General features: G+C 46.7%; 1 protein-coding gene across 1 annotated transcript; it reads right to left on the bottom strand.

The window, feature by feature from the left end:
• Window positions 1-382: 382 nt before the first annotated feature.
• On the bottom strand, window positions 383-5145 carry LOC139829671 (carbonic anhydrase, chloroplastic). The gene is made up of 8 exons (XM_051369162.2): window positions 4984-5145; window positions 4632-4693; window positions 4441-4489; window positions 1521-1637; window positions 1380-1433; window positions 1115-1200; window positions 925-1030; window positions 383-824 (listed from the first exon to the last, which is right to left on the bottom strand). Exons 2-8 carry the CDS (start codon window positions 4691-4693, stop codon window positions 690-692), a joined length of 609 nt encoding a protein of 202 aa, XP_051225122.1. The 5' UTR covers window positions 4984-5145; the 3' UTR covers window positions 383-689.
• Between the last annotated feature and the right edge of the window lie 4633 nt (window positions 5146-9778).

Genomic DNA, 9778 nt, shown 5'->3' with positions numbered 1-9778 from the left:
CACCACAAGAACCAGGATAGAATGAGAAGGATCTTATTCTAACTCGAAAAGGTAACCGTTGCCTCACCATCTTGAAAAGACACTAGAAAAACCTTTAAAACAAACAAAAACCTTCCGGACAGCGAGCGGCCATGGTCTGCCGTGCCTTCATAACCCCTGAGAACAGAGCGAACCGGTGACGTGGTGAGAAAGACTAAGCTCTAGATGCATTTTAGGAGCCTCACGAGTCACCTCTATGTTTCTCCTGCCTGTACCAGTTCGTTATGCCTACCGAAGATATACTTAGGCTATGCATACTCTTGGGTTGGGTGATCTACATCGATCATTAAGCCATAGTCTGGAAGAGGTACACAACATAAGCAAAGCCATAGGAGCAAAGCAAGAAAAGGTAAAACTCTCGGCGAAAATATTATTAAAATAATTATATATGATGTCTTTCGATCACAAGGCGATCAAATTATGCATCACTCGTACAGCCGGGCGTCAGAAAAGAGTAGAAACAACACTATGGCTTATTACAAATTCACATCGAGCCATCCGGCATCCGGCACTGCAAAAAATAACAAGCACGCACTCCATGGCACTGCATCCACGTCGATCGGTCGGTCGGTCGGTGGGGAAGATATCTTGGCATATGTATACGTACGTATATGTATGTGTAGGAGGGGTTAACCGACGCACGGGAAGATCTAGAGCTCCCACGTGTCGAACTTGCCGGAGACGAAGTCGTAGTGGCCGCCGACGAGCTTGAGGGTTCCGGCGGCCAGGGCGTCCTTGACGAAGGGGTAGGTGTTGAGGTTCTGGAGGGACACGTTGACGGCCTCCTGCAGATAGAGACCGGAGAACGTTTCCTTGTCAGCGGAGCAATGTAAAAAACCTCGATCGGGTCGACCGTTTTCCGGCGAGCTGCTGAAAGTATCATACCTTTTCCAAGGCGGCGCATTGGTCCTCGAAGGACATCTCGGCGCACTCCTTCTGCACCTTCTTCTTGGCGGGGAAGCCGATCCTGACCCAGTCCTCGACGAAGTGGCTGAGAAAAGGCAGAAGGCTCGATTTAGAAACAGATTCAGCAACGGTGGGCGAGAATTGAGGTGTTTTACTAAACTAGACATACAATGAGTCGTCGGCGCCATCCTTGAGCGACAGGAGCGCCTTGATTCCACCGCAGCGGCTGTGGCCAATCACGACGATGACCTCAACCTGCACAAGTCCATGAATACACGTTAACAACTATCAGGACATTTTCTAACACCATTATTTGGCACCGGATCTTGGATCATGTTCAAAGCTTCCTTTCCCCAATCACTAGTGCAATGCCTCATCACACTACTATACTATATGTAACTGGAAGTGACAGCACCGAGGGAGAGAGAGTTGACCTTGAGAGCGCAGACGGCGTACTCGATGGCGGACCCAACACCGGCGTACTTGTTCTGCAGCAGGGAGGAGAAAAACACGTCAGTAATGAAGGTGGGCGAGCTAGCGGCCACCGGCCGGAATATAAACCGACGAGTGCGCACCTTGCAGTAGGGCGGGACCATGGCGGAGATGTTGCGGACGGTGAAGGCCTCGCCGGGCTCGAGCCCCAGGGTCACCGACGGGCACACCCGCGAGTCGGCGCACGCGAACACCATGTACTGCACGTAGAAAATAACCATTAGGTCAATGGAGGGAAAAAAGAAGATACTCAGTTCCACTAACCAGACGCTGATAATTCGATTGTCTCATTGTTAATGATAAGCAGATAAGCCGTTCAAGAATGGTGGACGGCCTTTCGGCTGGCAGTGGCGCAAGTAGGAGGGAGGGTGGGGTAGTAACAAGAAAAAAAGAATAAATAAGCAGATGCGCTGATACGGTGATAGGTGGAGTACACGTTTCTGACACCGCTTTGCGCTAAAGCCTGCCGCTTTTGACCTGTCTCCTCCGCTGTTTTCTGACCACTTTGAGTAATCCATGGGAGGGAGGGTCACGGGCGGCCGGCCGGGCTCGAGAAAACCAGAAATAACTGGAAACGTACAGGAGGCAGAAAGTCAGGTGACAGGGAGGTTCCGTGGCACGGGACCGTAGTCTACGCAGGTTTCCAACCCAACTGAAGATATTGTTTATCCACACGAAAAATAGAGAACAAAAACTTGATTGTGACAGGACACCAGTAACCATGTTCTAGCCATGACTTCTTCTGGGTAATCAAGACCGGACCACCCACTGTATCAGCAAGAAACAAAGTCAGGCCCACAATCTGCAATTTGCAACTTAGAAGATTAGAACATCTCCACCAGCGTCCCTAAATAGACGATGAAAAGTGACGCGAGTGCATTATTATTCAGTGGGCACTTGTTTTCTTCATTTGGGAAGGGACCATCATCACCTGTGGTTCCAATAGACCAGCCTGTTAGACCCCGTTGGTCTTACAATGCCTTTCCCGTCAATATCATGAGCCGACACCATGTGCTCTCGGCCTACCAAGCTTAATCTGTGATGTCCATCAGCTTCACCTTCAAGGCCGCCTTGCGCGGCTTATCCGTCGTCTTCGCCTTCTTCTTTGAAGGCATGCTGGTGGCGATGGTTGCAAGAGGGGGTATGTGCTCTAAGCATGTATTGGAGCTATAGCTGAAAACTGGGAGCGGAGGGCGGAGAATGGAGTGGAGGGTAAAATTGCGGAATAAATAGGGTTTTGGCCATGTGGCTGCTACATGGGACCTTTGAGCGGTATTCGACGTGGCGTTAGGTGTCGGCGCTCCCAACCCAACCCTTATGCATAGGGGCTGCCAATGTTTTATTAAACTCCAAACTGTATCAACGGATTAAAAAGGCTATCGGTGTGAGCCTAAAATATAACCAGCACCCCAATAATTCTATTGGAAGAACTATTGGGACCAGCGGTGAAGATGCTCGACAGCCATTGTGGCGTGAATGATCAGTAGCGGATGCTATGATTCGTATGAACAGGAGATTGCAATTGTATGGCGCCTATCTGTAAAGTAGGCTTGAGCTTTAACCCATACTACGTATCTCAGAAGGGTCGACTGGCATATGCCAACCAGATTGTGATAAGCACACTTGGAATTAGAATAGCCAGTCGCCCAAAAGGCTTCGGCCAAACTAAATGCGCGCCAAACGTTCAGTAAAGCTTGCAAGAGTGAGACGTGCAAGCACATTGTGATGGGTGGTCCGCAAACTGATAGCTCCACGGTAGGGACATGGACATGGCACGCTAGCTGCAGCAACTATTATCCATGGCGTTACGCCCTTTTTCAGCCAAGTACATTAATACCCGAGCAAGACTTGCGGTTCACGGTTCTTGTGTGCTAGCTGTGCGTGTGGGGTCTGACGCGGCAGGCGCCAAGATGATGGATGAAGCTTCCGAAGAAATGAACATCATCAAAAGATGGTGGATAATGGCAGGGAGACTCCCAGACATTTTCAAAGTAAAAAACAGGAGCCGGCTGTCCACTTTCAAATGAAAACAAGGGCTAGACACGAGCTGCGCATTGAAATTCAACACGGGTTCGACATTGGTCCAATATCAACAAACTACTACGGCGTTCCATAACGCAGGGAGCCGGCCAGCGATTTTCATACTCCTAAAGCTAAAACCAGGAGGCGCCTATATTTTAAGGGAAAACATCTGGGTCTTTGAAATTCAACACGCATACATGGTTGGTCCATTTTCTTCCGTCAAGAAAACCTCAACAACCAACTACGGCGCACGCCAATTGAGAATCCCAGAAAAATTCTTGTTCTTGTACTTGCAAGGTTCGTAACGTCCTAGCTGCTAGTCCTCCTATATAACAGAAAAGGAGATAAAAGAACCTTATTCTATTACCCCATCGTCCACAAGCGCTCAAAGTGATAGGGACGCTGACGTCTCAATAAGCCAAATCACATCATGGAGACGCACATGGAGTTGTTTGTTACCTCTGCACGAGGCAGTATTCCTGGCGATGCAGGACAGGGACAGGTGGGGATTAATGGGGGCAGGAGCTCAAGATCAGGCCATCTTGGCGGTTAGCAGTAGGTTTGCACATAACCTAGTATCAAGTGCTCGGAAATGACGACAAACCGTCCCCTCTGACGGCCAGGACAGGCAATTAGGACAAACAGCCGTTTCATATACACTGCGACGGTCCCTAGGAAACTAGAGTATTCTCTTCTCTGACCGTAATGGGAAAATGCTACGGCACCCCTGGACTTAGCCGGAGGTGGGACGGCAGGGCTTTTTCCTGCTAATGCGAACACGGATTTCTTCAGCTGCGCGCTAGGACCAATTATGCTAGACGCGTATAGAGTTCTGTGGGCCATATAATATATCTCGATCCACACAAGTCTACTACGGAACAGCTCGTTTCCTGACGAACTCTACGAGCTAAACAGAGGCGCTAGAGACAACAACATTCTGCGGATGAGATAAACGATGGGGAAGCATGTACTAGTACATACCTTAGGTTTCTGGCCGGTCTTGAGCGGCTCGAACATATCTGGCTGCTTGCTGCCAAGAAGAAACAGAGGAATAGGATCAGCCGATGGATCACCAAATTTGTCTCAAATCGAAACATAACATGAGGAACGGGCAGAGGAGTAATTCTATCGGCGGCAGGATTGACACTTGACAGGGAGGGGAAGGGGCTTACTCATAGACATCGGTCTTGAACTTCTCGAAGCCGGTCTTGAGGCGCTCAACGGCGGCGTCCATCTGCAAGAGAACGATCGAATCCAAATTAGTTAGTCGTCGGCACAGACAGGTCGCAAGAATTGTAGCCTGTGATATGCATCATGCAGAGACAGAGAGAAAGATGGGGGGAGAGAGCCATGCCCCCACGGAGAGGATGGCCAAAAGTGATCCAAAGCAGATGCAGGGGGATAAATGCTTTCCAGAAAGAAAGAAAAAAAAAGTTGCAAGCTACGAACTGAATCGAAAGGGAGGCGAGAAAAGAGGAGGGGAAAAGAGGAGACGGATGGAGCAGTGTATGGAGGGGGACGGACCTTGCTGGAGGCTGGAACTGGAGGAGGTGGTGGTGGAGGAGTTGGGTTGGTGGTTGGCTTCTTGGACGAGTGAGTGACGAGGAGGAAGAATCTATGTATGTATCGATGTGCTGCTGGGCTCTTCTGCCCGGCGGGGGCCTCTTCTTATAGCCGCAGGGGAGGCAAAGCCAGCCACTCGTCTTCTCTCCGCCCGCTCGTACCGCGGCGACTATACTTTTTTCTTTTCTTTGACCTTTGATAATTGAGATCGATCTCGCTCCGGTTTACTAGCAGACATGGACACATGTAACGCGGTCAGTGGGGAGAAGAGGTCGAAAATTAGCAGAGGGGCTGCTGGTTTTGTGGCCAAATGGCCGATCAGAATGGCAAGAGCCTACTCCATCTTTCTTTTAGCAGTATGTTGATCAGATCAAGCCTGTGAATTGAAGGTGACCGCACCTTATCGCTTTCCCTTTCTGAATTAGCATTAGCATATGGGGGCTGTCTGGTTATAAAGTTTGTCAAGTTAAGGAGAAGTAAAGACGATTAATACTTGCCCAAATCTGCAAGAAGTTATCCATGCATGAAACCGTTTGGGCACGACGCAATTGACACTCACGCGGTGCACAAGTCAAAGCCCGTCGGGAGACCATCCACTCGTTTTGCCAGACAGGTTCCTACCCCACGAGCTCCGATCCCGAGAGAGCTCCTCCAGGTTCATCGGGTGAAGGCTCACCGGCTCCTAGATCCGAGGACAATTGGCATTTTTTTTGAGAAAGAAGACCATCATAGCTACTACGTACTCCATTCATGATAATAGTTACACCATTCATGAGAGTTCGTTTAAGAGAGCAAGGGGGCTCGTCGACCCAATTATAAAATAATTTAGACTCGAAAAAAGACTTGGCTATTTCATGAGCTCCTTGTACCACCCAGCTCGGATCCCAAGAAAACTCTTCTCCACATTTATCGGGTGAAGGTTCACCGGCTCCTAGATCCGAGGACAATTGGCCAAATGGCCTATCAGAATGGGGAGAGCCTATCTTTTTCTTTTCTTTTATAGTATATGTTGGTCACCTCAAGCGTGTGAATTGAAGGTGACTGTACCTTATCTTTTTTCTTTTTTTTCTGATTAGATTCAATAAATAGCGGTGAATATGTCTACAAAATCTATACCATTATATTTTTTATTAAAAAAAGGTTTGCAATGGTATTTTTTGTATATTCTAGATTTTATTGACCAAAATAATAGTCAAATCATTTTTTAAACTATTATTGGGTGAAGGCTCACCGGCTCCCATATCCGAGGACAATCGGCAAAATCAATTTTTTTAAGAGAAGACCATCATAGCTAGTACCTTTATTAATATCAAATAATAGTTACATCATTCATCAGAGTTTGGTTAAAAAAGCTAGGGGCTTGTCGACCCAATTCTAAAATAATTTGGACTCGAAACAATACTAAGCTATTTCAGGAGGTGATGTGTCGCCCGGCTCCTAGATCGCGAGAAAACGTTTCTGCAGGTTCATCGGGTGAAGTTTCATTGGTTGCCCAATCCGAGGACAATAGGTAGCTTTTTTGCAGTCAAGACCATCATGGCTAGCCTTTTTATATATATCAAATAATATTTACATTGTTCACGAGAGTTTGGTTAAGAAATCTAGGGGCTCATCGATCCAATTACAAGATAATTTAGATACAAAACAAGACCTGGCTATTTCATGACATGTTGTACACTTGCACCACCTAGCTCAGATCACGAGAAAACGCTTCTCCATGTTTATTGGGTGAAGGTTCACCGGCTCCCATATCCAAGGACAATTGGCCAAATGGCCTATCAGAATGGCAAGAGCTTATCTTTTTTTTTCTTTTATAGCATGTTGGTCAGATCAATCCTATCTTTTCCCTTTTTTTAAATGGATTCAATAAATACGATGGCGTTCTTAGTATAGGGTTTGTCTGCATATAAAGTTTATGAAGAAAAAAGAGGTATTAACACATTTGGTACCACAACTTGCTCCTAAGTTACATTTTAGTCCCACTTCTTGCAAAGTGGACACTGCAGGTACCTAAACTTGTATAGGTTGGACAAATTTAGTCCAAACAATCCGAATGTGAGACGTGGCTGCCAACTAGATTTTTTTTCTTGTAGTAAAGTCCTGGAAACAAAGAATAATTATGCGCTGGGTCCTTTTATGAGATGGCCCTCACAAATTTACAGAAAGGCACCTTTTTCCTCTCCTTCTATCTTTCGGCAAGAACAGAATCGTGGCAGTTACGGAGCTGCAGCGGTGGCGGAGACGACGGAGCTGCTGCGGATATTGGCGGAGACGACGAATCCCTCCGGCCATGCACTTCCGGGAGTACTTCGAAGATCCGCCGCACTACGGTACTGCTTGTGTCCTTCCTTTTCTTCCATCGCGCCCTTCTGTCTATGTTCTGTGTGGGACTGCTCGTGGAGGAGAAGGTGGGCACACGATCAAGAGGATTTAACTAGGTTTGGGGTGTCGAAATCATGGGGAAATAGTAGTACTAGCACGACTAGATGGTTTGGTTTAGTTTTTGAAGTGGATTATGGATGATTTATGCTACATGCCATGACCCGTCTCTCCCACGCACATGCATATGACCATGTGATATGATATTCTCGTATTTAGGCTGACAGATTGTTACGTACTGTGATATTTTGAGGTGGAGAAGGTATATTGCACCAATGACTTTTGATTATGTCTCAGTAAAGTTGAAATTTTGATAAATTTCTGAATTTGCTGTTACAATTCAGTTAACTGAATTTTGGACAGGTCAATGGTTAAAGACTTACTGTGATAATTTGAGGTGGAGAAGAGTATTGCACCAATTATTATTTTATTATGTCAGTAAAATCTGAAAATTTGATAACTTTTTTAATGTGTTGTTATAATTCAGTTTACTGAATTTTGGAAAGATTCAGACAGGGACATTGATTCTGAATTTCAGTTGGAGAAGGTATATTGCATGAATGTTTGATCTGTGAAAATGTTTAACTTTGTGCGACATGGAACACTTCGCATCTTGTTAGGAGTTTCAAGTATTTGTGTAGATGAAATTTTTCATTGTGAGGCCAAGTTGGCTACTTTGTTTTCAGTATGCACCAACAGACTTAATTCGTTGTTCTTCTGCAGTTTTGTTTCCAGAACAAGAATGTAGTATGTTCACAGTTGAAGTATTGCACAATGGATTATTTTGTGGATTGAGACACAATTTGGAATATATGTGTGCATCAACAGCCCATTTTGACAATTGTACTGTTGACACTTGGTCTATCTTCTGGGTTAATGAAATTCTGAGAATACTTGGGTGTGAGAGAGATGGAAAAGTGCATGTTTATTGGTTGCAGCTAGGCAAGGACATAAAAGAAGGTTTAGTGCCAGTTGATAGTCAGTCAGTCATTAGACAGATGATAAATGCAAGTTGGTCAGAGAAGACACTTCACATGTTTATTGATCACAATAACTTTCTGAACACATTGAGATCAGATGTGATTTTGAGGCCTACCAATGCTCGAGCTCCAAATCCAGTTGGTACTGCTCATGCTCATACTCCATAAGCTAATACAGAACACCTACACAAGCTATTACACAACCTGATACATCAGTAGTGTAAATTCTACATAATCTGCTACTTTTTCTCTGTCTTCAACTTCAATAGCTCTTCATTTGGGACCTGATTCGAGCTAGAAAGAACTACATAATGTGCAAGCAATCTTTCGGAACATTTCATATTCATATTGCATCATATTTTACATGGATACATCAGTACACAAGCATACATCAATTCACTAGCTAATTGTACGAGAGATAGTGTACCAGAGACACTACATAAGCTGCTCCTAAAACACACATTATTCAGCTTCTTCTTCTCAGTCTGAAAGCTGCCCCATAGTCTTCTTCCGTACCAAAATGATTCTTCCATGGCCTGCAGTACCAAAAAAGCTTCTTCCATGCCATGCAGTCCACACTGCGGGATCCGAGCATCATGGTGCCGGTGCTAACGAGACGACATCACCTCCACCGCATTCCTACGCCTACAACCATCCCCTCCGCTAGCAGGTGCAGCAAACCTGGCCGTGGCCGCCCGACACGATGGCGCCGCCTCCTTCCCTGCTCGACCCGACGGCGCCGCCTCCTTCCCCGCCCGACGCGACGGCTCCGCCTCCTCCGCCGCCCGACGCGACGGCATCGCCTCCACCGCACCCATACGTCTTCCGCGAGCAGCTGGAGGGGACCTGCCCGTACTCTCGCCGGAATCCTCCGATCTCTACTCCGCCATCCGCCAATCCTCTCCAGCAAATCCTCCAATCTTGGCGAGCGGGTACTACTGCGATGCGAGTTCGTGGGGAGGCAGAGGAAATTGGGGATTTGGTTCCTGGCCAAGCAACGTTTTGATGATGATGATGGCTAATAGTTACGGGGTTCTCTGCAAATGTTTCTGCCACCGTGGCGCACATGTGGAACCAGCAGAGGGCTCCAGGACCTAAACCACTCCGATTTGCAAGTTTAGGTACCATCTATGTCCACTTTGCAAGAAGTGGGACTAAAACGTAACTTAGGTGCAAGTTGTGGTACCAAATGTGTTAATACCTCGAAGAAAAAATCAAGGGGAAACAAAGATGATAAAAAACCCGAAGATGCAAGAAGTTCACCATGCATGAAACTGTCAGTTAACCATCTTTTTCTCCGGGCCTCTCGAGCAAGAGACGGTCAGGAAGTGATCTGGGCACCCTTAGCTCTTGGCGTCGCCGCCGGTTCCCTGCACTTCGCCGACTGTTAAGGAGGC

The sequence above is a fragment of the Lolium perenne genome, chromosome 3, assembly GCF_019359855.2.
Source record: "Lolium perenne isolate Kyuss_39 chromosome 3, Kyuss_2.0, whole genome shotgun sequence".
Lineage (NCBI taxonomy): Eukaryota > Viridiplantae > Streptophyta > Magnoliopsida > Poales > Poaceae > Lolium > Lolium perenne.
Note: the sequence above shows the minus strand (reverse complement) of the source record. Positions and strands in the feature narration are given on the sequence as shown.